The sequence below is a fragment of the Stenella coeruleoalba genome (assembly GCF_951394435.1).
Source record: "Stenella coeruleoalba genome assembly, chromosome: X".
Lineage (NCBI taxonomy): Eukaryota > Metazoa > Chordata > Mammalia > Artiodactyla > Delphinidae > Stenella > Stenella coeruleoalba.
The window spans coordinates 918884-946639 of NC_137152.1; the positions used below are offsets into that span (position 1 = coordinate 918884).

At 56.1% G+C, this 27756-nt stretch overlaps 1 protein-coding gene across 2 annotated transcripts; it reads right to left on the minus strand.

The window, feature by feature from the left end:
* Positions 1 to 1487: 1487 nt before the first annotated feature.
* LOC307179930 (putative bifunctional dTTP/UTP pyrophosphatase/methyltransferase protein) lies at positions 1488 to 27756 on the minus strand. Of its 2 annotated transcripts, XM_079909792.1 has the most exons (13): positions 27571 to 27756; positions 26035 to 26166; positions 24779 to 24826; positions 22723 to 22787; positions 21938 to 21999; positions 20371 to 20479; positions 18111 to 18498; positions 15116 to 15278; positions 11618 to 11805; positions 9908 to 10025; positions 8967 to 9110; positions 5853 to 5975; positions 1488 to 2196 (listed from the first exon to the last, which is right to left on the minus strand). In XM_079909792.1, exons 1-13 carry the CDS (start codon positions 27661 to 27663, stop codon positions 1994 to 1996), a joined length of 1836 nt encoding a protein of 611 aa, XP_079765918.1. In that variant the 5' UTR covers positions 27664 to 27756; the 3' UTR covers positions 1488 to 1993. The 2 variants fall into 2 exon arrangements, with proteins under 2 accessions (XP_079765918.1, XP_079765919.1); XM_079909793.1 differs by lacking the exons at positions 24779 to 24826; positions 26035 to 26166; positions 27571 to 27756 and adding an exon at positions 23374 to 23633.

Consider the following 27756-nt stretch of genomic DNA (forward strand, 5'->3'; position numbering starts at 1 on the left):
AGGAAGCCATGGGCCCTTCGTTGCTTCCACAAGCGTCATCTGCCCGTTAGTTACTCTTCCAACTGGGCGTGGCCCTCGGGCGCATCCTTGGTTTACGGGAACAGTCGTGGGTCAGAGCCTTGCCTGTAGCAGCCCCCCTGCCCGCAGCCCGCAGGGCTCCCAGTAGCCAGGACTAAGCGGGGGTCGGGTACCACCCCCCTTCCCCCGGCCGAGGCAGGCGCTCTGACACCTCTGGTTACAAGCGCAGTTTCTTCTAGCAAACCCAGTGTCAAGACGGCTGGCTCCCTGCCCGGCCAGAGCACGGGCGTTCCACATGCCCTGTACCCGTCGCTTGGTATTGGGGACCCAGCCCTGCTGCAACACGGTGCCCTTGGCTGACGCAGGGTCACCTGCAGGGATTCACCTCTCCTCCCGGGTAGGAAGCGGGTTGAAGGGAGTGGCCCCCAGTGAACAGGATCGGCGTCACCCCGGGTCCACCGCGCGGGGGATGTGGCCCTGCCAGCAGCCAAGCACCGCCCTGCCCAGGTGAAGGGACGCGGCGGGCAGAGGGGACCCGGTGGGCGGTCTCCTGCGACCCTAGCTGCAGTTTCACTGAGGCTGCAGGTCCACCCGGGGGCCAGACGGATGGAGGGACCGTGACCCCTCTCCTTTGTCCCTCTCACTCAGGAGAGCTGCCGGCGCTCCATCGGGATGGCACAGCTCCCTTTATAGCCAGTGTTTCATTTCCTCCCTCCTCTGTCTGTGTCTCACATGGAGACACAATCTGTGATTTTTTAAAACTTGGAGTCCGTCCAAAATTATATACTAGTGTGTGTGTATATATTATACGTTACAAATATATACTTACCCATTTATATATGACATACATAGTTTATATGCTCTAAATATATAAAATATATTATTTTTATAAGGGATTTTTAAAAAATTATTTATTTTTGGCTGTTGGGTCTCCGTTGCTGAGCGCAGGCTTTCTGTAGTTGCGGCGAGCGGGGGCTACTCTTCATTGCGGTGCACAGGCTTCTCACTGCGGGGGCTTCTCTTGTTGTGGAGCACAGGCTCTAGGTGCATGGGCTTCAGTACTTGTGGCACACGGGCTCAGTGGTTGTGGCTCACAGGCTCAGTGGTTGTGGCTCACGGGCTCTAGAGCGCAGGCTCAGTATCTGCGGCCTACGGGCTTAGTTGCTCCATGGCATGTGGGATCTTCCCGGACCAGGGCTCGAACCCGTGTCCCCTGTGTTGGCAGGCGGATTCTTAACCACTGCGCCACCAGGGAAGCCCCTAAAATATATCCTTACACCTAGAAAATTATACATACGTCTCTCTTCTTGGAAGTTATGTATCTAAGAGTCTGTGGTGGTTTTAGCTGGAAAGCACAGGTGAATGTCAACACTCACAGGGGGCCTGTTTGAAAGGACCCCATCTGACATTCGGGGCATTTTTTCCTAACAATAATGGTGTACACGTAACAGACAACGTATACATTGCTACGCAGTCACCACTGTACTCGCCTAGTCATTAAGAGAAGAGACACAGCCTCACCCAGGTACCTGGAGAACGTTTGCAGTAAACAAGCATCTTGACCCCATAAACCTCCCACCGCGTGAGCTCCTGTACGCGGTTTCACCATGGACGGGGGCAGAGGTAGGTTCCGCCGCCCTGAAGGTAAGAGAAGGTGCACGCGGCCGGGAGGGCAGAGGACAAACGCACTGAAAATAGGAGTGAAACACTGGGGAGTAGGGTCTAGATGCGCCAAGATCTAGTCACCAGCTAAGAGGGAGCGAGGGAGATGCTGACATCACCTGGGGACCTGGCCTGGCCCGCGCATCCCTCGCCGGCCCCGGGGTCCCCCCGCCCACGCATCCCACCACCCGGGCGCGTCACAGATGCGCGGAGACAGCCGTGCTTTCCGCCTCCTTTAATGTGTCCGGTGACACCTGCTCTCCAGGAACCCCTCACTTCCGGGTGCTGGGCCCCGCCGGGTTCCCGGTGACCCTCAGGGCGCAGCTCGGGTGCCCAGGACCACGCACAGCAGGTCCCCCGCGCGCGCCACCCGCACGTCCTGGAAGCCGTGTCGCTGCAGAAGGCGCCGGTGCTCGTCGGGGCTCCGGGGCTGCCCGGCGCTCAGGGTCCGCAGCCGGGGGCTCTGCGACGCCCCCTCCTCCTCTGCCGCCGCTTCAGCCACCAGGAGGCCACCGCCTGGGGAGCCAGACACACAGAGACAGAGAGAGACGGGGTGGGGAAAGAGTCTCAGGACCCAGGCTGCGGGTGCCCCGGGCTCCCCACTGAAGGGATTCGCTGCAGGAAGACACGGACGGCAGGGATTCTGAACGTAGGGACACGGCTGCAGCCTCCCTGATGCCATAATGAACCGCACCGGGACTTCCCTGGCAGCGGTGCCCCTGGCGGACCTGCGTGGCACAGGGACAGCACCGGCCACGACGGTGCCAGGAGCACGATTTGTTTTTTTCTGACGTTTAATTGGTTCAGCGAGATTATCTTTTTTTTTTTGAATTATACTTGATTTGCAACGTTGTGTTAGTTTTAGGTGTACAGACAAGTGATTCCGTTATACATGTATGTATATAAATATATATTCTTTATATTCTCTTCAATTATAGGTTATTCCAACGTACTGGAGCAGAGTTCCCTGTGCTGTACAGTAGGTCCTTGTTGGTTCTCTGTTTCATATAGAGTGGTGTTTATATGTGGAGCTGCACTGTTGGTGGGAACAACCTACACGAGAGCCTTGAGAAGTAGAAAGTGTGCATGTGTGTGTGTACACACACCTGTATCTGTCCAACTCTCTGTGTATGTATTTTCAGAAGTGCTTGTGAAGAAGGGGGAACCAAGCCGGGAGAAGACAAGCCTTGGGACAGAGAGCAGAGGGGCAGGAGGTAGCTCGCGCTTGCTTCTTCCTTTTGTTTGGGTTACCGGGGGGACCCCGAGAAGAGACACAAAGCAGGTGGTGGCACACGAGCCCCAGCTCTGCTTGCCGGTGACGGTAACTGGGAGAATTTTGGTGCAAAATCTCATTTGGGTTCTAGGCATTTAAGTAAACGTGAAGTTAACAAAACTGGGATCATAGCTCCACACTATTAGGTATAAAGTCAGCTGCAAGGATGTATGGTACAGCACAGGGGATAGAGTCCATATTTTATAATAACTATAAATGGAGTGTAACCTTTAACCATGGTGAATTACTATACTGTACACCTGTAACTTATGTAACATTGTACAGCAGCTATACTTCAATAAAAAGAATTGGGATCGGGCTTCCCTGGTGGCGCAGTGGTTGAGAGTCCGCCTGCCGATGCAGGGGACACGGGTTCGTGCCCCGGTCCGGGAAGATCCCACATGCCGCGGAGCGGCTGGGCCCGTGAGCCATGGCCGCTGAGCCTGCGCGTCCAGAGCCTGTGCTCCGCAACGGGAGAGGCCACAGCAGTGAGAGGCCCGCGTACCGCAAAAAAAAAAAGGGATCATATGGTGTGCTCATTCTGTCAGTTTTTATGTTTTTCAGACTCACGGCTACACGGGTTTATTAACTCAGCGGCTTCAGAAGCCCTATATTGAGGGTTTGTTTTCTTTTTTTTGGCCTTGCCGTGCAGCTGGCAGGATCTTAGTTCCCTGACCAGCGATTGAACCCGCGCCCTCGGCACTGAAAGCGCAGACTCCTAACCACTGGACCGCCAGGGAATTCCCAGGAGGTCACGCTCAGTTCTTATCTGTGACCCCCACTGTACCCAGGGTGCAGGCAACCTTTGCAATCCCAGCTACGGGGGTGGAGGGAAGCCTGGTTCCCCGTGCCTGCCAATTTCTGAGCTCTAAGGATTTCCTCCACTGCCAATTTCACGCTGACAGCTTGGTATGAGCTGGCTGGCAGGAGTGCTGAACATTTAACAAGCGGTTCTAGCCAGCAGGTCTAAGCTCCAACACACCCATGCCCACCCCCCCACCCCCGCCCCCCAAAAACCCTTCACAGCATAAAGGCAACGTGGAACTGACTGTCCCCAGGTTCAGTGCCTGTCTCTGAGGCGGGTGAGAATCCAGCTCTCACATCTCCCGGCCCTTCTTCGCCCCCGGGGGCACCCCTGTTTTGTGATTCCTTCCTTCTCAACTGTGTTCCATCCATTATGTGGGGACTCTGTTCTCGGGCTGGGGCACAGCAGGGAGCAAACAGGAACCGGCCCTCCTGGGGCCACATTCTTGGACAGGGTACCCCGAATGTCCGTGTGATGCTCCTGTGACCACACGAAAACCCGCATCTCACAGGCTGCGTGGGTGTCCTGGGGCGGCCGGAACAAACTACTTAAAACCACAGACCTCCATCCTCCCCCAGTCCTGGAGACCAGACGTCTGAGGTCAAGGTGTCCCAGGGCCGCGCTCCCTCCAGAGGCTCCAGGGGAGGGTCCTTCCTGCCTCTTCCAGCTTCTGGGGGCTCCAGGCATCCCTGGGCTTGTGGCCGCATCCCTCCCGTCTCTGCCTCTGTCTTCCTGGGGCTTCTCTGTGTCTGTGTCTCTTCTCTTCTGTCTCTTGGAAGGACCTGTCATTGGATTTAGGGCCACCCTCATCCAGGAGGACCTCATGTCAGACCCTTCACTTCATCACATCAGCAAAGACCCTGCTTCCAAGTAATATTCTAGGTGGACGTGAATTTGGGGGGGGGACCCTCTTCATTGTGCTACAGGGACCAACAAGAATGCCTTAACTACACTGTTGTTTGGGGGCCTAAAACTGGCTCATTTAAAAAATTTACTTAGCCTTCCACGCTTTTATTAATATTTTCCTAGGCATTTCCCTGGCGGTCCAGTGGTTAGGACTCCACGCTTCCAATGCAGGGGGTGCGGGTTTGATCCCTGGATGGGGAGCTAGGATCCCGCATGCCGCGTGATGCAGCCAAAAAGTGTATATAAAATTAAATAAAATAAAAGAGGGGATATATGTATACATACAACTGATTCACTTTGCTATACAGCAGAAACTAACAAAACGTTGTAAAGCAACTACAGTCTAAAAAAAGAATAAATAAATCTAACAAACAAACAAACAAGAAACGGCCCTTTGGGTGCCCCAGATGGAGATGCTCGTCACAGCTTGCAGGGCTCAGACCCCAGGGGAGGGGCTGCAGTCGTACTGAACCGCGTGGGTCCTGGGAACAGGTCACGGCTATAGGAGACGGGGCCCCAGGACGGCTGCCACGTGGTTACTTCCTGCAGACACTGCCTGCATGGACTCGACCCTCGCTCTGGTTTTTGTCCCAAATAAAAGATCGGGAATGGGGGTCGTTTTCCTGAGAGGTGGAGAACAGGAGGGGCATTTGGGAGTTGAAGATGACCCCGGATTGTTGAATATTTTGTTTCATAACTGCACAGAAGAGGCAGTGGAGGTGCCCCGGGAGACGCCGGGGTCGCAGGACGTGGAAAGAGAGCTCGTCTTGCGCCGCTGGACGTGGGGACCCAGGGAGGGGCCCGGGCGGCTTGCTGCCCTCGACTCCACGAGCCCGATGACCCACGTTGGCCCCGAGCGCCGTGGGGAGAGGCTGGGTACCACAGAGCAGCCCGGAAAATCATCATCATCGGAGGAGGGAGACCCTGAGCCCGGCGGGGCCTGGGGAGGGACATGGCTAGGGTGGGTGGGGGGGTGTCCACGAGCCCAAGCCCCAGACGCTGGCACCATAAAGTTCCGAAACGCATCACTGACACCCGAGAATCAGGTGCATCCTCAGGGAGCCGGTAAACTGAGCACCAGACGGCGGGCTGGAGGACGGGGAGCTTCCTCTATAAAATGTACGCTTTTTTTAACATTGGAAACTGTCTTTACGTGTTGAAAAAGGCAAGTACGTGATGTGGTCTCACCTGGTTTGCAGCTGCTTGAGATCCGGCTCAGTAGCTTGTGGAGTTTGTCATCCGGCCAGTCCTGCAGAATTCTGGAAAGGACGTACAGATCTGCTTCCGGGAGGCTGTCTTTGAAAAAGTCACCTGGTTTAAAAACAAATGGCATTGAACCGTTAGGGCCACAGGAACTGGTCCTGCACCCGACAGAAAGGAGTTGCACCATGTTCTACAAGGGATGAAACCGAAAGAGACGCTGCCTGCAGTGGGGAGATCTGTGTTCTCCAAAGAAGAGACGTTCAAGGGCTGACCTGGGGACGGGCCCTCTGGAAATAGGGTCTTTGCAGATGAAATGAAGGGAAGGGTCTGAGATGAGGTCCTCCTGGATGAGGGTGGCCCTACATCCAATGTCCTTCTAAGACACAGAAGAGGAGAGTCACAGACACAGAGGAGAAGCCCCGTGAAGACGGAGGCAGAGACGGGAACTAGGCAGCCACAAGCCCAGGGACACCTGGAGCCCCCAGAAGCTGGAAGAGGCGGGAAGGACCCTCCCCTGGAGCCTCTGGAGGGAGCGCGGCCCTGGGACACCTCGACCTCAGAGGTCTGGTCTCCAGAACTGAAGGAGGATGGATTCGGGTCATTTTAAGCCCCCAGTTTGGGGTCATTTGTCCCTGCATCTACCCAATGTGTGTCTGTAACTGTGGACACAGCACCTTTGCTATTTGTGACTCCTAACCCTGCCTCGTTCCACAAAGGGTCAGATGTAGCTCACGTTTACACACACAAGACAAAACAAGAAAGCAAGCAGACACTGCTTGCTTTCGAATTGGCATGAGGGGAGAGTAAACACGGGGGTGCAGACAAGTCTACACGGGGCGGCCCCAGACAGCTGCACAGAGGTGCAGCTGTGGTTTGCTTTTGTGGTTCTCCTTCCTATACGTGGTGAAGCAGCAGCACAGCTTCCATCGTGCTGCTCCTAGATTTGAAGCTTTAGGGTGTGTCTGTCAGCTCAGGCAGAAGCAACAAAGTCCCACCGACAGGGGCTTCAACAACACACGCTGATTTCTCACGGTCTGGAGGCTGGACATCCGAGATCAAGGTGTTGGCAGGGTCAGTTCCTGCGGAGGACCCTCTGCTGGGCTTGTAGGTAGTGGCCTACTCGCTGTGTCCTCACAGTGGGGAGAGATGGATGATAGATACATACATACATAGAAAGAACAGATAAGTGACAGGTGAATGGATGGACGGAGAGATCGATGATAAATAACAGAGAGGGAGACAGATGCTAGATACATGATTGATATAAAGACAGAGGGCTAGACAAATGATTGATAGATTGATAAATATTGGATAGATAGATAATAGATAAATGACAGATACACAGATGATACATAGATTGATAACAGATATGATGGATGGAGAGATATAGACATGTGATAGATAAATAGATGATAGATAATAGAAGAGATATGATGGATGGATACATACATGATATAGACAGATAATAGATATTAGATAGAGAAACAGGATAGGACATAAATGATAGGTGGATGGATGCATAGATGAGAAATAATAGATGATACATAGATAAATGATAGATGAGTGATATAAAGACAGGTAGATAAAAGATAGATAGATATGACAGACGGGTAGATAGCTACATTGATAGTTACATAGATGATAGATGAATAAATGGATGAATGGATGGATGGATAGCTAGATGGTAGATATAATGCACGGACAGACAGACAGATGATAGATGGATGGACAGACAGATACACTGATAGATGACGAAGTGGATGGATGGACAGATGATAGATAAGCGATACACAGGTAGATAGATGATGGACGGACAGACAGACAAATGATACATACATAGATAATACTTGGATGGATAGACGGATAAATAGATATTGATGGACAGATAGATACACTGATAGATGACTAAGTGGATGGATGGACAGATGATAGATAAATAAACGATATACAGATAGATGATGGATGGACAGATGACAGACAAACGCTACATACATAGATAGACAGATGATGGATAAACGATAGATACATAGACAGACGTTCCTGGTGTCCCTTCTAAGGACGCAGTCTTGCGGGATTAGGACTTCACCCTTGTGACCTCCTTCACCTTAATTACCTTCAGATAAGAGTCACGCTGGGGGTGGGGCTTCAACATAGGCACTTGGGGACACAATTCAGTCCACAGCAGGGTGACTGGCTCTTTTTTTTTTAAGTAGGAAAGTATCAGGTGGTCGTGGGGCACAGGCCCGTCTAGCACATCCACCCTCAGGCCGGGCCGCAGTGTGGATGAGTCACCAGATGTCAAGAGTTTCCTTTCAATCCGGCCCCGCCGGGAAGTCCTTCCTCACATCCACCCCAAGGCCCTCCTGCTGTAGCCCCCGTGTCACTTCCCTGTGAGGCCTGGGTCGCTGGTCGACATCTGCAGACGCCGATCTTGGCCCGTGCCCATCCCCACCTGCCCTCCCGCCCGGCTACTCCCCTCACTGAGAACTTCAAACTCCTGTTCTCGGGGTTTGCAGATGCGCCCCTGTGTGCAGATGTGCAAACACGCACCAAGATACACGTACACACACAGACACATACGCATATACAAACACATCGACACACAGATACAGACATGTATAGAGACAGACACACAGAGACACTGAGACACACACAGACACACAGACACACCAGTATATATACACACACAGACACAGAAACACACAGAAACATGGATATAAGACACATACAGACACACAGAGAATACACACAGATATACAGATACACAGATACAAACATATTCAGACACGGGAACATGGATACAGACACACACAGACACACAAAGACAGAGCTACACACAGACACACGGATACATACATATACATGTACATAGACACAGAAACACACAGAAATGTGCATATATACACAGATACGTACCCACAGACCCAGAAACACACAAACAGAAATGTACACACTCAGACATACAGACAGAAACACAGAGAGAGACGGATACACACACACACACACGTATACCGACACACACACACACACCCGCTCTGCATACGAGATAAATAAGGTCACCCAAATGCTGACGCCCAGCGGACACAAAGCCACGCTAACCTGGCACAAAGCGGATCCGCTCTGTCTGTCGTCCGCCACGCTGAAAGCCCCCAGAGAGCTCAGTGACCTCTGGGAGGTCAAACACCGTCACCTGCAGACGCGGGTACTCCTGGGCGAGCTCGCGGGCCAGGATGCCCGTGCAGCCTGCGAGAAGCAAAGGCAGACTCTGGACCCTCCTGGCATGTGTGAAGCCCTTGGAGTGTCTCCAGAGTTCAGCTCTGACAAAACCAAAACGATGCTCTCAGATGCGGCCTGAGCTTGTGCCCTGAAATGAGGTCAGCCAGTGGGGAGACCACTGGTGTCTCAAAGTCAGGGCCTCGTGGGCGGGTGCTGGCCCAGAGCAGGTGAGTGGGGTGGGCACAGACTCGTGGGGAATCCTGGCAGCAAAGCTCTAGGGAGCCGTACTCTTCCCTGCCCCTTTCTGCTGCGGGAATGCAGCCGCAATGGCTGGTGCCACAGCAGCCACTCTGGACCGCCAGGAGGACAGGCGAGCAGAGGGTGGGGAAACGCAAGCTGGCAGCTCAGGAGCCCTCCTGGACACCAATCCCACTACACCGCTTGGGCAGGGCAACTCCTCCTCCTCCGTCCACTGTCCTGGGGAAAGGATTGGTTGGGATGGGGTGGAGGGTGTGTGTGGCATAATTAGACCTGACGCAAAGGCAGCAGACGGGCTCCACAGCCCCTCCCCTACTTGGCAGCCACCAGGAAGGGTCCCATAACCTCTACGGGGGTCCTGGGCCATCCCCGGGACCTCCTAGCACTTGGGAATATCAGCTCAAGCCCCCGCACCCACCCTGGATATATTTAGGTCCTCAGATGGTTTGTAGAGATAAACCCATTCTGCAAGTCTCATTAGCAGGTAAGGTGCCCTAGATTTAATACAAAAGAAGAAAAGCACGTAGCCCTCTGCACCCGACTCCTGGGGGGGGGGGTGAGTGTACCTCCCAGGTCGCAGGCAGAGGCGAATCGGGACAGGTCGAAGGCCGTGGCCACGTGGTGGGCGGTCAGTTTGCTGAGGCTGTGCTTGGCCCTCATGAACTGCAGCGTCAGCTCCCTGCTCTGGTGGTGGAAGCAGGTCTGAGGAGACCCACCCGGAGCGCAGGCCGTCCTGCACCCGGGATGAGGTTCCACCCGGCATTCGTGTGGGTGGGGAGCTCAGCAGGGATCATGGAGAGGGGTCTGGGGTAGAGGAGGGTGGGAGGGGCCTGGGAAGAGCAGGGTGGGAGGGGTCTGGGGTAGAGCAGGATGGGAGGGGTCCGGGGTAGAGCAGGGTGGGAGGGGTCTGGGTAGAGGAGGGTGGGAGGGGCCTGGGGTAGAGGAGGGCGGGGAGGGTCCGGGGTAGAGCAGGGTGGGAGGGGCCTAGGTAGAGCAGGGTGGGAGGGGTCTGGGGTAGAGCAGGGTGGGAGGAGTCTGGGTAGAGGAGGGTGGGAGGGGTCTGAGTAGAGCAGGGTGGGAGGGGTCCGGGATAGAGGAGAGTGGGAGGGGCCTGGGGTAGAGGAGGAGGGGTATGGGTCCGGGGTAGAGCAGGGTGGGAGGGGGCCTGGGGTAGAGGAGGGCGGGGAGGGTCCGGGGTAGAGGAGAGGAGGGCGAGAGGGGTCTGGGTAGAGCAGGGTGGGAGGGGGCACTGGGTCTGAACTGTGTCCACCTAGGCGGTGAGGCTGGAGCGTTGCCAGGAGGGCAGCTCCACTGCACCCTGACACAGCGCACTATCTGGGTCTGATTTCCAGTTTGCAGGGGGTCTCCTCCTGGGAGACTGCCGACTCCCCACTCGGGTCTCACTGGACCAAACCAGGAGGACTTAGGGGGTAACGACCCCCTGCCCCCTCAGCTGTCGCCTCACTGAGGAGGATCTGATCTGACCGTTTACAAGAGACCAGGGCTCCCTGCCCAGCTCCCCGGTGGGGTCCACGTGTGCTCGGGCCCCACCCAGGTGGGAGGGAATGAGTCCCTGGGGCAGAGAAGGAGGCCGGCAGGACAGCGTGCAGGGGACCCGCCTGGGCCTGACACTCTTAGGGCTCCTGAGGGTGGTCAGGAGGCGAGGGATGGGCAGGGAGTCAGCTGAAATCCCAAGGGGCAGGGGGTGCAGACCGGGGCCCGAGGGGGCCGGACTCGTTGCCTGAGGCCACGATGGTGCTGCTGCCGTTTCACCCAGATTTCGGGCCTGGGGACCTCAGCATCTCCCAGGACACTGCCCTCTACGACCCCTCGAGGCCCTCCAAGACCCCCCGAGACCCTCCAAGACCCTCCGAGACCCCCCAGACCACCCAAGACCCTCAGATTATCACCCAAGACCCTCCAAGACCCTCTGAGACTCCTTCCCTCCCACACAACGGTGAACAGGGGTCGTGGGTGCCAGGGGGCGGGGGAAGGGCCGGGAAGCCCTTTGCACACCCTGCGCTAAGAACCAGGAGTCTGTGCAATGCAACTCCACGTAGGAAACACGGTGCCTTGAGTCAAGGCAGCCCCTTCCTACAAAAGCCCTCTTTTCAGGAGCTGTGACCAGCCAGCCGCACGCTCCCCGTCACGGCGGCCTCCCGCAGGGATTCCCACGTCGGCCAGAATCTGAGACGTTTCCGTGCCCACTGGTCCGTGCCCACTGGTCCTTTCGCAGCACAGACGGGGCGTGAAAAGGAACACGGGGGTTACAGTACCTGGGACAGGCGTTCCTCCTCCATCGCCCCCAGAGCCCCGCGGGTCTGCTCTGCCCCCTCCCGCACGGCCAGGCCCAGGCGTGTGAAGACGCCCCAGACGTGGGCGTCATTGTACTCGGCCACGCCCTGGAGAGAGTGTTCGCCGTCTGACACTAGGTGCAGGGTCGCCACCTCCGTGTTGCTGTAACCTGAAAGGACGGAGCGCCGTGTGACGGCTCAGCTGACCGCGGGGCGAGCCACCGCCCAGCGTCATCGGGATGTCTATCTGACTAAGTGCCAAGCGCACGGACGCCCAGAGGCGGCCCAGAGAACGACGCAAGGGTGTTGCTCTTCCTCGAGATGACCCTCCAAGCCCCTGGGATGGTCACTTGGCCAGGCTACAGTCCCCAGTGAGACGTCCCCGTCGGGGAGAGGGCGCGGTTTGGTCATGTGCTTCGACCTGCAAGTCAGCAGACTTCGGGTAAAGGAGGTGACCCTATGTAACGTGGGTGGGTCTCATCCCATTAGCTGACGGCCTTGAGAGCAGAGAAGCACCGAGCGGCCAGCCGCAGGGGTTCAGACGCGCCGGAGCCCAAAGGCACGGACCCATCTGTCCATATCCCGCGGGGTCTGCCTCTCCGGAGCCCTGAGGGGTACGGGGCGCCCCGCTCTCTTCCCACTTCCTGGCGGGCTGTTCATCCGGCCCGGTCTCCAAGGGCCCTTCCGAGACACCCCTACCTGCAGAATTGGAGGCTGCAGGCAGAGGGGACGGTGGCTGAGACGCCCTGTACCTCCACAGCCCCACGTAACACCATCTGTCGTCGGACGGACAGAACAGCGTGGTGTCTACGGTTTTCCTTTTCTGAACTTTTAAAAAGTTTATTGAAACTAACTGTCCATTCGACACTTTCTTTTTTAATTAATTAATTAATTATATTTATTTTTGGCTGCATTGGGTCTTCGTTGCTGCACGCGGGCTTTCTCTAGTTGTGGCGAGCGGGGGCTACTCTTCATTGTGGTGCGCAGGCTTCTCATTGCGGTGGCTTCTCTTGTTGCGGAGCACGGGCTCTAGGCTCGCAGGCTTCAGTAGTTGTGGCTCACGGGCTCAGTAGTTGTGCTTTGTGGGCTCTAGAGTGCAGGCTCAGTAGTTGTGGTGCTCGGGCTTAGCTGCTCCGCGGCATGTGGGATCTTCCTGGACCAGGGCTCGAACCCGTGTCCCCTGCATCGGCAGGCGTATTCTTAACCACTGCGCCACCAGGGAAGCCCCATTTGGCACTTTACATGTTGTCTTTGTTTTAGAAACTGGATTTTTACTGTTGCTTAATTTTCTTTTTTTCCTTTTTGTGGTGGCACCGCACGGCACGCGGGATCTTAGTTAGCGGTGGAACCCAGGCCCCCTGCAGTGGAAGCGTGGAGCCTTAACCACTGAACCGCCAGGGAAGTCCTCACACGTGTTTTTTTAAAGACTATTATCTTTAATTATATAAATATATATTTTTTAAAAACTTTTTATTTTATATTGGAGTATAGTTGGTGAGCGATGTTGTGTTGGTTTGAGGTGCACTCAGAGTGATTCAGTTGCACATAGACACGTATCTGTGCTTTTTCAAATTCTTTTCCCATTTAGGTTGTCACAGACGCTGAGCAGTGTTCCCTAATGACCGAGAGCTCTGAGTTCTGAGGCCTGGGGTCCTCTGACGGGCAACACCCACCCCGCCCGCCCCACCCCAGGCCCCGTGCAGAGGCACAGGAGCGGCTGGCAGGGCTCAGCTGAGGACCCTGCAGGGCGTCTGCCAGGTAGCAGGGACTGGAAGTCCGGACCTTGGACCCTTTCTCCACATTTGGTCATTATTTTCAGTTGAGGAGAGGGGCTTCCCTGGTGGCACAGAGGTTAAGAATCCGCCTGCCAATGCAGAGGACACGGGTTCGAGCCCTGGTCTGGGAAGATCCCACATGCCGCAGAGCAACTAAGCCCGTGCGCCACAACTGCTGAGCCCACGTGCCACAATTACTGAGCCTGTGCACAACTACTGAGCCCGTGAACCACAACTACTGAAGCCCGTGCGCCTAGAGCCTGTGCTCCACACCAAGAGAAGCCACCGCAATGAGAAGCCCGCGCACCACAATGAAGAGTAGCCCCTGCTCGCCACAACTAGAGAAAGCCCGCACGCAGCAACAAAGACCCAACACAGCCAAACGTAATAAATAAATACATTTTTTTAAAAAATGGAGGAGAACATTACTAAGATGCTCTGGCTGGGGGGAAGTTCTGCATCCTGCGACCCAAATCTTTAGCGTGTACTTGTCCGCCTCTCGTATGAGGGGTGGCTCTGGGGGGCTTCCGCCAGCACCCTGCTTCCCTGCTCACCACAGAAGGGATGCTGTGTCTCCTGCTCTGGGGTCTTCTGAGCCCCTGCCTCTCTCCATCTGCTCAAGGACCATCCGTAGCACCCTCTGCTCTGAGAACACCCTCGAGAGCTCTGTGCACCCAGCAAACCCACACTGTCACCCTTCATCCGTCCATTTACCACCTACGCCGTCTACTTCGTTTTATCTGTCTGTCTATCTACGTGTCTACCTATCCATCTATTACCTATCAGTCACTACATGTATCTCTCTCATCTAGTAATCATCTATCTTCAACATCACCTATTCGTCCATCTACCATCCACCTGTTCATTTATCATCTATCACCTGTGCATGTATACATGATCTATATACCGATCATTTATCTTTTTATCATCTCTCTGTTCATCTATCATTTATCCATCCACCCATCTATTATCTATTCACCCATCCCTCCATCTATCATGTATTTTCTATCATCTATCTATCTATCTTTCTATCATCTATCATTGATCTATGCATCCATCATATCTATTCTATTATCTATCTAATCCATCATATCTATTCTATTATCTATCTTTCTATCCTCTACCTCTTCACCCATCTATCTGCTTATCTATCTACATATCTATGCACCCACCTATCAACCAAACAATCATCTATCCGTCATTTATCCACCCACCCATCTATTACCTACTTGTCCATTCACCCATCCACGTATCATCTGTTAATCTATCATCTAGCTAGCCATCCACGTACCTATCTATCATCTCTACTATCAATTGATATCTACCTATCCATCCATCCACCTCATCTGTCTGCCTATCTAAGCAAATAAGGAAGAATAAACTGCCATCTATGCTGTGCACCCATGCAAACCCTATGGGCTGTTTCTCTCGAGAACCCTGGCTGATACAGGCCCTCTGAGCCCATAAAGAAGCCTGTCTCCTAACACACCACACAAGCACACGCACACACGCACACGCGCGCACACACACGCGCGCGCGCGTTTCCTCCTTCCATCCTTCCTCCGCTCCTGACCCTCTGGGGCATTCTTGGGGCACAGGGATGACGCATGGTCTGTCCTCCCTGCCTCGGCTCAGAAGCCACTGCCACCTGGTGACTTGGTCTCGCAGGCACAGTTGCTGGAAAGACACCCAGGAAGCCCCTCACCTCTGCGCGTCTTCTCCAGTAAACCCAGGGCCGCGCACACATCCAGCAGCTGCTCAGTCCTGCCCGCGCAGGTGCTGAGTTTGCGGGCGACATCCACGGCCTGCAGGGGGCCTTGGTCTTTTAACACATCGAACAGTTTGAGCTTGCAAGCCGTGAACAGGACCTGTCCGTGAAGAACAGTTACAGTTAGACGTACAACATGACTTATCAATTGCTCTTTATTCCCAGGGACTCCAAAGAGGGACGGCAGGATGGTCAAAAACATCGAGCTCATCAAGGGAAACTTCTGCAGAGGCGAGTGGGTTTAGGCTCCAGGTTGTACAAGGTTTGCTCCAAGTAAGACCAAGTCGATGAACACCAAGCGGAGAAACTGTCCCAGAGGAGAAAGACCAAAGCGCTGCTGTCAGGGGCTGTGTGGTGTCCCCCCAAGGTTCCTATGTCGATGCCCCAAGTCCCAGGACCTCAGGATGAGACCACGTGGAGACGGGGCCTCTGCGCAGGGCACGGACGCTCCACGCTGCTCAGGACACACCCTCACGTGACACCGTAAACCTCCCTGGAGCTCTCACCTCGTCGTAACGCAAACACCTCCAGGGACGAGTAAAGGGGCACTTCGGGAAAGGGCCCTACCTGAGCTGCGTCTAGAACTACCATGACTGACCTTGGGCGGGGGTGGGTGACACTTGCTCCAAGACCCCCAGCAGACCCCGGCTTGGTCGGCATGGTCCGCCATTGGGAGACCTTTGTAAGGAGATCCGTGTCACACGAGGGTGGACGGACAGATGGGGAGGTATGTAGGTAGGTGACAGATACAGACAGGTGATAAGTAAATGGGTGGATGGAGGGATAGACAGGTAGGCAGGTGATAATAATAGACATGTAGATGATATATACAGATAGCCAGAGATGATAAATAAATGGGTGGATACATAGATAGGAATAAAAATAGACACAGACGATAGATACAGATAGACGTGACAGATAAGCAGGTGGATAGACAGGTGACAGATAAATAGATAAACAGATAGAGACACAGACGATAGACACAGATAGACGTGACAGATAAGCAGGTGGATAGACAGATGACAGATAAATAGATAAAGACAGAGAAATGATGGGAAAATGGATGGATGAACAATGGAGAGAAAACAGATGATAACAGATATAGAGAGACAATAGATATAAATTACACACAGATAAGTAGAGGGATGGATAGACAGATGATAGTTATATAGGTAGATAACCATAGGTATGCATACATTGATGATGCAGATAGATAAACATAGATAACAGATAGAAACAGATAGGTAAATGATAGCTAGATTAATGGTGGATACAGAGAAGACAGATAATGATATATATATATAATGATGTGTATAGATAAATGATAGATATAAACACAGACACATAGCTGGAGAGATGATTGATAGATTGGTGGAGAGATAAATGATAGGTAGGGAGACAGATGTATGAATGGATGGACAGAAGGTAGACAGATGATAGTAACAACAGACACAGGTAAACAACAGACACACATAGACGACGGATATAGATTACACCTAGATCAGAGGATGGAGGGACAGATGACAGGTACACAGACAGACGATGATGACAGTATATATAGCCTGATGATATAGACGACAGACAAATGAAATGGACAGACGGATGGATGGACAGATGCTAGAGCGACAGACCGTGGAAGCACAGCACAGCTCCACCGGGCGCCAGCCTGACGGGCTGCAGCAACGCTGTCTGCACCAGCATCTCCAGGTGGATCAGAGAATCTGACCTACAACGCAGCATAACCACCTTCTGTCCTAGGCACACAGGTCCCCTCTCCTGAGGAGGAGGTGACAGGAAGGTGGCCGGGGTGGAGGGGGGAAGGTCAGGCCCCCAGTCCTTCCCCAGCCAGCGTCCTGTCTCTCCACGAGCCACTGAGGCTACCCCTGAGGGGCCCTAGCGCGAGCAAGGCCGCCCCCTGCTCCAACCCCCAGGAGCCCAGAGCTGCAGGAGAGGGTCTGGTGGGGAAGGGGGTGGGCCGGGCCACGTGTCACAGCTGGGCGGGTGCACAAGTGCGTCCGCAAGAGCCAGAGAGATGGTGGCGGCCAGCTGGATGGGCCGCTGCCCAACCCACTTCCCATCGGGCCCCGGGCCTGGGGCTTCCCTGAAGCACCTGCACACAGCTGCCTTGCACGTGGGCACAGGGCAACCTGTGGTCAAAGGTACCTGGTGGTTCCAGGAAGCATCGAGCTGGCCCAGCACTGCCCCCTCCCCTGCCCAGGACGCCCTCTGGCTGGGACGGCTGCCCAGGATCCCGAGGCCACAGGACGATGAGGACACACACACTGACCTGGTCTGCCCTGCAGGCAGCTGGTGTCCTGGGGGCCACCATCCACCTGCTGCCCGGCCAGCAGGGCTGCAGGGTCCCAGAGGCGGCCGCACGGCCAGCATTCCAGCCCCACCTCCCTGGACTTGGGACATAATGTGGCCCCTCGCTGGGGTCACGTGAGGCCTGCTTACCTTCAAACACCCGCACAGACCCCACCCTGCCCCCTCCAGGCACAGACCACAGTTATGGGCTCAACGGTGGCCCCAAAAGGATATGTGCATGCCCTGACCCCCAAAATATGGGAATGAGGCCTTATGTGGAAACAGGGTCTCTGCAGATGTGAGGAAGTGAAAGGTCTGAGATGAGGTCCTCCTGGAGGAGGGTGGCCCTACATCCAATGACAGACACAGAAGAGAAGAGACACAGACACAGAGGAGAAGCCCCAGGAAGACAGAGGCAGAGACGGGAGGGACGCGGCCACAAGCCCAGGGACGCCTGGAGCCCCCAGAAGCTGGAAGAGGCGGGAAGGACCCTCCCTTGGAGCCTCTGGAGGGAGCGCGGCCCTGGGACACCTTGAGCTGTGGTCCCCGGCATGGGCGAGGATGGATGCGTGCGGTTTTGGGCTCCCCTGTGTTGGGGTCATGTGGTCATGAATCACACAAGTACCTTGGATGCTTTGAAGCCGTCCATCAGCTCCAGGAGGCCTGTGGGGAACCGGGGCCGGCTGTCCGCCCCGTTAAGGGCTGCATCCAGCGCGCGCGGAGCCTGTGACCGGTCTCCGTCCGCCTGCTCGCCACCACGGCCGCCCTTGGCGCTCTGACCTGGGTCTGCGCCACCTGCCTCCGAGTCACTCAGGTTCTCGAAGGTGTCGACGGCGGGGATGGAGTCGTGCCTGACCCGCCGCAGGTCCTCGGGGCGGGGCGGGTAGTACAGCCGTGCCAGCTCCTTGCAGAAGTGGTTCAGGGGGAAGCCCACGACGTTGAGGAAGTCCCCGTGCACGTACTCCACGAGCATCCCGCCCAGCGCCTGGATCCCGTAGCCGCCAGCCTTGTCCCTGGGGCGGGGAACCACAGCGGGGAGGGAAGGAGGGTAGAGAAGATGGCAGCGACGTTGACCTTCCTGGGGTCAGCAGACCTGCAGCCAGGCCCCCTGCAGGGGAACCCACCAACCCTGGACCCGGGTGGCTGTGCGCTGGGGCGTCCGGGCCCAGATCCCAGTGACCCCTCGGTCCCGCCCCTGGGACGTGACGAGGGGCACCTGGCGGCCACTCAGGAAGCTGCCCCCCACCCCAGGCCTGGCGCATGGCCACCAGCAGGCTCTCTGAGGGGAGGGGGATTGCTGTCAAGGACCCAGGCCCCCGGCCGTACTCTCCTGCCACCTGCATCCCCGTCCCTCGGATGTCCATGCATGTGGGTCCTCGGCCCAGGTCTTCCCCGGGCGCCACTGCTGAGACCTCCTTACGGGGGAAGAGGGGCCCGTGAAGCCCCTCCCTCCGCCCTGACTCCCCCGCCTCTCCCGCTGTGCCAGACACGGGTCCATCAAGCGACAGGGGCAGTGATCTGGGCGGCCCCCCGGCAGTGAACCCACCCCCATGGTCCTCACGCCTGCGCTCACCCCCCAACCCTCGCCCGGGCCCTTTCCTGGGGGAAAGGGGAGCTGGCATGCCCTCTGGTTCGGCCTCTTGGTCCCGCTGCAGCTGCAGCGGTGAACGGCCTGACCCTGCCTCTCGTTTTGGTGTGTTGTCCTGATCAGACACCCCGATACCCAGCAGCTCCGCTCTTGACAGCCGTCACCACCCAGAGCCCGGCACCCTGCGGAATCCTAACCCACAACGCGATGGTGTCAGGAGGTGGGACCTCGGGGAGGTGATGAGGTCATGAGGGTGCAGCCCCCGTGGATGGGATTAGTGTCCTCCAGAAGAGACCCCAGGGAGCTCCCTGGCCCCTTCCTCCAGGCGAGGACACAGCGAGGAGTCACCATCTATGAACCAGGAAGCAGCCTCACCAGACGCTAAGTCTGGCCCCGCCAGGATCTCAGACCTCCAGCCTCCAGGACGGTGAGAAATAAGTCTCTTGTTTACGAGCTCCCTGCCTGTAGCGCTTTCTTAGGGCCCCAAGCAGACTAGGATGCCCCACATCTGAGGCTCCTGAGGACTCATCACAGAAGATGGTGCGAACAGGGCTGGGCGCACAGCACTCCCGTACTACCCTGCAAAGGGGGCTCCCACGCCCGCCAGAAGGACAAGCCGGTCGGGGAGTTCCTTTGCTGGGGCTGCTTCCACAAGATCAATACCCCAGGGAGACTCTTCTCCCCTGCCTTTACCTTGAGCAGGCCTGAGACCAGCTTTAACCAGCAGAACACACGCTCGGACCCTCGGTCTCAGGAGCCCAGGGCTTCTGCGCTCACCTCCCCACGGCTGTCGGTGCCCGGCCCCTCGTGAGCACCCTGAGTGAGCCGCTTCCTGAAGATACATGGGGAGGCTGGTCCCCGGGGCACCGTCAGACCCGTGGCGAGGCCACCAGCCACCAGCTGGCGCCGAGCCCAGCCCCGGCGGGGGTGGGGAGTGAAGCCAGCGAGGCTGCAGGACGAGCTGAGCCTCCGTGACCTTGAGAAGACTGCTGCCCGGACCCGGCGCGCTTTGGGGCGGTCAGTGACATTGGGGTCATGGTGACCTCTGCCCTCCAGGGACCGGCCCCGGCTGCCCCACCATCATGGGAGCGGGCGTGGCACCCTGGGAGGGCTGGCTGCGCTGTAGGAGCATCCACGGGACGGGGACCCCTAGGAAGGCATCCTTCCAGCACCTTCCAGGCACCGGGGCACCGGGCTCGTCAGGAGCCCTGGCCCCCAACACAGGCTGAGCCACGCGCCCGGTGTATCCGCCGCCCACAGTGGGGACTCGGCACCGCAGCTCCCAACAGAGACTCACATGGGCTCTCCGCTGTTGATGTACTCCCACAGCAGCTCCTCTGACAGCTCTGAGAACTTCACCGTGGTCTCCTCGTAGAACTCCGAGACCTCCGTGTCCAGCCGGCCGTCTGCAAGGAAGGACCCCGCAGTGAGGGTACGTGGCCGGCACCAGGCCCCCGCGTCCCCAGGTTCTAGCCGCTGCCTTTGGGGGGAGTTGGCCTGAGCTTTGCGTGGGATTCACACACGGTCGTTAACGGTTCCTTTTAGACAAGGGAAAAGAGAAAGAATAAAACAGAAAGAGGGCAACAGAATTGGCAAAAGCAGGAGAAAAAGCTGCAGCCTGCAGAGCCGGATGACACGGGCCTCCGGTTTCTGTGCTAAGTCGTGGAGCAGAGTTACCACAGGGTGATGCTGCAGTCTACACGAGGCTTTCGGCTGTGGGGCTGGAAATGCCCCAGGCCCACAGTACGGTGGCTGTGCATGGCGGCCAGTTGTGAGGGCTCTCCACACCAGCCGTCCTGGCGTGAACGGTGCCCCCCAAACGTCACACCCTCTGAAAACCTCAGAACCGGACCTTATTAGGAAACAGGGTCTCTGCAGATGTGATGGAACAAAGGGTCTGAGATGAGGTCCTCCTGGAGGAGGGTGGCCCTATATCCAATGACAGGGTCCTTCTAAGAGACAGAAGAGGAGAGACACAGACACAGAGAAGAAGACCTGTGAAGACGGAGGCAGAGATGGGAGGGAGGCGGCCACGAGTCCAGGGATGCCTGGAGCCCCCAGAAGCTGGAAGAGGCAAGAAGGACCCTCCCCTGGAGCCTCTGGAGGGAGCGCGGCCCTGGGCCACCTTGACCTCAGACGTCTGGTGTCCAGGATGGGGAAGGATGGATGCCTGTGGTCTCAAGCCCCAGGTAAAGGAACCACACTGTCCAGCAAGTGCTTTCTCCCCAAAGAGCACAGGTTAAAGTCCAGGACAGACCAAGAAGGTAAGAGTAACCCAATCACTAATTAGCAGACAGGTGCGCGGTCACCCACCTGTGGGATGTGCTCGGGGAGCCCAAGAGCTCAAAGTCAGCCTCAGGGTCCTTCCTGGACCTAAAATATCTCTTAAGCAGCTTTAAAAATTGTGCATTAAAAAAAAAAAAAAAAAAAAAGCCCGTTGGGACTTCGCTGGCGGTCCAGTGGTTAGGACTCTGCGCCTCCACTGCAGTGGGTACGGGTTTGATTCCCGGTCGGAGAACTAAGACCCCACAAGCCACAGGGCTCGGCCAAAACACACACAGAGAAAACCCTCGCCAACAGGGGCCGAACTCCTCCACCTTCCAGACCAAAAACCTCAGAGAAAGCGTCTGGGCCGGTCGCATGGGACGGGCTTTTAGGACGGCCCCCGCCCCCCAGCACGGTCTCCATCGGGCGCTCAGGGTGCACCCCAGGATTTCCCCGTGGGACCCTGACGCTCCCAGGCAGGACGGGAAGGCAGGGTCACGGGGAGCAAAGACAGAGCCGTCCCCGAGGACCCCAGGCTCCCTTCACGACGCCCGACTCCGGGGGTGGGGGGGGGACGGGGACGGAGGGGGCCTTGGTACCTTTGCTGCAGCAGTGGACGATGGCCACGCCCGTGAACACACTGTGCTCCTTCCCGTTCAGCCTGCAAGACACGACGGGGCCCAGCAGGCGACCGTGTGGGGTGTCCGAGACAGCGCCATCCCTGCCACCACCGGGCGCGAGCCCCTGGTCCACCCGCCGGCCCTGGCCACGCGGCCTCCGGGGAAACCTTCCCGCAGCAAGCGCGCAGGTCTAGGCGAGAGGGCGCTCGGTGCCCTCGGAGTCGGGGCTGGGGGATGGCCGGGCCGTCTCACGGGATGAGAGGACGGAGCACCTGGGCCACGCCGGGAGGACCCGGGTCCTGGCAGCTCTCAGCGGCTCTTTCTCGGGTCCCTTCTCTCTCTTGGGCGCAGACACGTGGGAGTGCTGAGCCAGGAAGAGACCCTGAAGGTGGGCGGTGGTGTGGCCCCCCGCTCCCGCCCGGGGGCAGGGTTCCGGGACGCTGAGAGGGACAGGGCCTGCTTCCCATGGCGGGAGCTCGGGGGCACTGGGCTCCTGGGGCGACAAGGCAGGGGGAGTCAGGATGAGGAAAGTGAGGAGGGGCAGACACGGGGCTCCCGGACGAGCCCGTTAGGGCAAAGCCAGCGCAGCGGACGTTCGAGGCACCGGCCCATGCTCGGACCTGGACCTGGAGGGGCTGCCGGTGGGAGACGGGGGAGGTGATGCACGGACACCCACAGCCCACCCCGAGGAAGCCCGGCCCCTCCACCGGGCCCAGGCTCTGTCGGATGCAGGGCTACTTCCCCATAGGACGGCCAAGGCCCACCTTGACAGCATGCGGTAGGCGTCCTGCTTGTCCACAGGCTTCTCCAGGATCATCGCTCCCACCGCCTGCAAGAGAAACGGGAGGGAAAGCGTCCTTTTCCGCTCCCTGGGCTGGTCTGTGCAAACGGCACTGTCTACTGTTTAGATTCACATTTTTTTTTTTTTAAAGCAGGAGAGATGTGTATAATGAATTTCACCATTTTGAACTCAAGTGTGTGGTACATTTCCAGGGCTGGGCGAGGAGCGCTGTTGAGTTCCAGAACTTTTTCATCATCTGGAACACTCGATCCCCGTGAGCTGTCACTCCCCACCTCCCTCCCCAGCCCCTGACACCCCAACCCGCTCTCTGTCTCTGTGGATTTGCCCGTTCTGGACGTTTCCTGTCAATGGAATCACACACTGTGTGTCCTTCTGTGTCTGCTTCTTTCACTCAGCATCGTGTGTTCAAGGTCCATCCACGCTGTAGCCTGTGTCAGGGCTTCGCTCCTTTTCACGGCTGGGTCATATTCCACTGTGTGGATGGACCCCATCCGTCCATCAAAGGGGGGATGTCTGGGCTGTTCACATCTTTTGGCTGTTGCGAATAATGCTATGAACATTCACGTACAAATATTTGTCTGGACACCTGTTTTCAATTCTTTGGGGCATGTACCTAAGCGTAGATGTCTTAGCTGGGGCTGCCCGAGAGCAGTACAGACGGGGCAGCTTAAACAGCAGACATTATTTCTCCCAGTCCTGGAGGCTGGAATCTGAGATCCAGGTGTGAGCAGGGCTGGTTCCTCTTGAGGCCTCTCTCCTGGGCGTGTAGACGGCAGTCTCCTCCCTGTGTCCTCAAAGGGTCATCCCTCTGTGTGTGTCTGTGTCCTGATCTCCCCTTCTTATAAGGACCCCAGTCCTGTGGGATCAGAACCCACCATAGTGACCTCATTTTACCTTCATCCCCTCTTTAAAGACCCCATCTCCAAATACAGTCATGTTCTGAGGTCCTGGGCACTAGGACTTCAATATAGGAATCGGGTTGGGGGACACAATTCAGCCCATAACACAACTGCTGGGTCATATTGTAATTCTTCGACTAACATTTTGAAGAACCTGCACCGTTCACTCTTTTACTTCCATGCAGCCTTAAGCATGAACCAGAAACGATGTCTGATTCTCACCTGCACACAGGTAGGTCCCATCCACCTGGGCTGCACAGAAACAAATGCCACGTTGAGGGCAAGGCAGACCCTGGGATCACCCCATCTGGCATTTTCCAACCCTGGACTCTTTACAGTTGATTTGCAATATTGTGTAAGTTTCAGGTATACAGCAAAGTGGTTCAGTTATACGTATACATATATATATATATGTACATATATGTATTTCAGATCCGTTTCCATTACAGGTTATTACAAGATATTGAATATAGTTCCCTGTTCTACACAGTAACTCCAGACTCTTTCAAACAGGTGGTCCCTCGCCTGGAGACCATGACGGTACCCTAGCAATGAGGCCCAGCATCCCTGGGAGATGCCTGCCATCAGGCCAGCGAGGGTCTCAGACAGAGGGTTGTCACCAGCATGGCACCGCTACCGTACCGATCACTGTGACCTCCCACCAAAAAGTCCAGCCCTCAGTGGCCAAAACCCCTATCTTAGCGAGAACCGTTTCCCTCCAAAACATCTGCCGGGGTCCTGATGCCCAGCCCTGTGAACAGGACATTATTTGGTAATAGGGTCTTTACAGATGTAAGAAAATTTAAGATGAGATCGTACTGCAGTAGGTGGGCCCTAATCCATGATGACTGGTGTCCTTGTAAGAAGAAGGAAACTGGGACACAGAGGAGAAGGCATGTGAAGACGGAGGCAGAGATGGGAGGGATGCGGCCACAAGCCCTGGGACACCCGGGATTTCAGGCAAACCACCAGAAGCCGGGGGGTGGGGATGAGAGAGAGAGAGAGAGGCCTGGGACGGATCCTCCCTTAGGTCTTCCAGAAAGAACCAGCCTTGCCGAGGCCTTGATTTCGGTTACCAAGGACATGCCCGCCACACTGAGAGCCAGAAAGCAGACTCACCACGATGGTGTCTGCTCCGATGACAACGTCAGGGGCCCGCAGGTCCTTCTGCAAGAAATCCAGACTCAGCTTTAGAAAGGACGACTCTGCACGTCTTACACGTTGTCATGCCATGACGCACATGACACAGCATCGCTGCTTACTTGCGAATCCAGTCTCACTTCGGAAAGCAAGATTTCAGTGTCCTCGACACGCCAAGCAAGGAAGACGTGACCCCAAGACACTCATTGGAAACCTGCACACAACCTTCTGCTCTGGCTGCACTTAAATTCTAACCTTTCCACGGCCGGAAATCAGTCCGTCAATGTTCGTTTATTTATACCAATACTTCTTACAGCATTAACTTGAATATATGGGTCCTATATGTTAACTGCGATTAGGTATTATTATAACACATAGTAACAGGTAAGCTACTTTGATTGTGTATCATAAATGACACTATTATATTAATTAGCATATTAGATAGTAACACACAGCAATAGAGAAGCTACGTTAATTCCATATCATAAATGATACATTTGTGATACAATTAATGTAATTACATTAATTATAAGAGTATATTATATAGTAAGACCTAATAATAGATAAGGTACATTAATTCTATAGTTAGTTCTATATCGTAAGTCATACTGTTATGTTAATTGCAATGATATATTATATAGTAACACTCATAGTAATGCAGAGACTGTATTGTTTCTATATCAGAAATGACGTTGTTATATTAAATACCATAGTATATTATATGGTAACAGTAATAGATAAGCTACATTGTTTCTATATCGTAAATGATGCTGACGTACTAAATACCATAGGATATTATATAGGAACAGGAGTAGATAAGCTAGGTTATTTCTGTACCATAAATGATGCTGTTATATTAAATATCACAATATATTATATAGTAACACTTAGTAACAGATAAACTACATTAATTCTATATCATAAACGATGCTATTATATTAGTTACAATAGCATATGACATGGTAACACCTAGTAATAGATCAGGTAGATCAATTCTTTATCGTAAATGATACTATGATGGGAATTGCAATAGTATGTTACATTCTAGCAAAGCAAGAGGTAAGCTATGTTCTATAAGTGATACTATCACGTAAATTAACAGCAGTGCACAACACGAGGACCCTCAGCCGCAGAGACGCTAGACTAACTGCACTTATTGATAACACGTATGTTTAAAACCTGAAGAGGCCCTCCTAGCAGGAGACCCAGGAAGAAGCAGAAGCAGGAGCCCTCGCCTGGTGCATCCTGCCGGCCACCTCCAGGGCCTTCTGCTTGGCTGTTTCCACCGCGTATGCGTACGGAGTAGCGAATGAGGCCTTGTGCAGCTTCTCCTTGAACCTGGAAGGGACCACCTCGAACCTGAGGCCCTGCAACAGGACAGAAGGGGTCAGGAGGGTTTATGGGAGGAACCTGAGGATGCTGACGGACGTGCAGGCTCTGCAGGAACTGGCCTTTCCCCGCGCGGCCCACCTTCCCTGACTATCTGGTCTAGACACTGGGTGCTGACCCAGCGCCAGCCCCCGGCCGCAGGGGGTGCGGGACTTGCAGAGGACCCGGGGGCGCTGGCGGGAAGACCTCTGCACACGCAGAGGCCAGCAGGGCTGTATTGATTGCCATGCTGGGGCCCGCAGCCCCGAGGGGTCAAAGGGCTCCCAGAGAGTCCCAAAGGCTTTGCCTCCACAGGGGTCAAACTACTGAAATGACACCGCCTGCAGGAAATGCCACAAAAATGCCACTAACGAGGGCTGCGCGAGGGTGAACATGGCTGCTTTCACTTGGTCCCCAACACGTGTGACCAGGCAGCGCCTGTGGAAGGCAGGTCACGGACACAGCGACATCCAGAGTGGGATGGGGGACAGGACTGCGGGTCTTGCCCACAGAGGATAAAACTCCCATCCCCACGGGGAGCCCCGTGGAGCACCCAGCTGGCTCTTACCTTCCCTGCATCCCAGCGCCCTCCCCTCCATCACGGACCTCCCGCACCCCCAGGTCCCCCTGGACCACACTGTGAGCCCCCCTTGGCTCTGTACAACCCCAGCCGGCACCCCTCACTCTGCACCTACCGCTCCTCACCCCGCCCATGTCCTGCCAGGGCCCCCTCCACTCCCCCCTACCCTACCCTCCCACGCCACACAGCACAGCACCCGCCCGTCCTCCCCCGAAGGTACAGGCAGCACCCCTTACTCGGCACCTATCCCTACCCCAGCCCACTCCCCCCCACCAGGCAGGGCCTCCCCACCAAGACCAAGCCTCCACTGGAGCCTCTGTCCGCTCCCTCCCAACTCCTGGACAGACACGGCTCAGGCCCACAGACCTGGCCTTGGCCTGAAGGCCCACAGACCCCGGCCGGCAGGGCACCAGGTCTCCAGGCCCTGGCTGGAAGACGCTGGCCCCCAGATCAGGTAGACTCCTCCTTCCCCCCGGCCCACAGGCCTGGACCACGGTCACTAGGGTCCTGCCCCCTGGTTCCCTCAAGGCCCCAGCCTTGCAGAGACCCCAGACCCCCAGTCACTAGGCCCCGGCCCTGCAGACCAACCGACCCCCGTGCCCCCGCCCCCCACTAAGCCCAGGTCACTAGGACCCTCGGTCACTCGTCTCCAGCCACCAGACCCTGCCCCCCCCATCACTGGCCACTCCCAGTTACTAGGCCCCGGCCCTGCAGACACCACCCCGCCCCCAGCTAAGTCCTGGTCACTAGCCCCCGGGCCACTAGGCCCGCCCCAGACCCCGGCCCTGCAGACCCCGGCCCAGGCCAGGCCCAGGCCGCTCACCGCGTTGCTGAGGATCTCCTGGCGGCGCGGGGAGGCGCTGGCCAACACCACGCGCTTGTGCTGCAGCTTCCCGATCACCGGGCACAGCACCATGGTGCCGCCGCGACCCGACCCAAGCTCGACTCCGCGCCTAGAACCGCACGCCCCAGGCCGCGCGCCCAGCGACAGGCGCCTACCACCGCGGCC

What these genes read in the sequence shown, in the direction of transcription:
- LOC307179930 (XM_079909792.1), bottom strand. Translation starts at nt 27,663, where the DNA reads ATGGTGCTGTGCCCGGTGATCGGGAAGCTGCAGCACAAGCGCGTGGTG. An exon ending in AGGAGATCCTCAGCAACGCG is followed by an intron (nt 26,167 to 27,570) that starts GTGAGCGGCCTG and finishes GTCCTGTTGCAG; the next exon opens with GGCCTCAGGTTCGAGGTGGT. An exon ending in ACTGGAGAAGACGCGCAGAG is followed by an intron (nt 11,806 to 15,115) that starts GTGAGGGGCTTC and finishes CCGTCCTTTCAG; the next exon opens with GTTACAGCAACACGGAGGTG.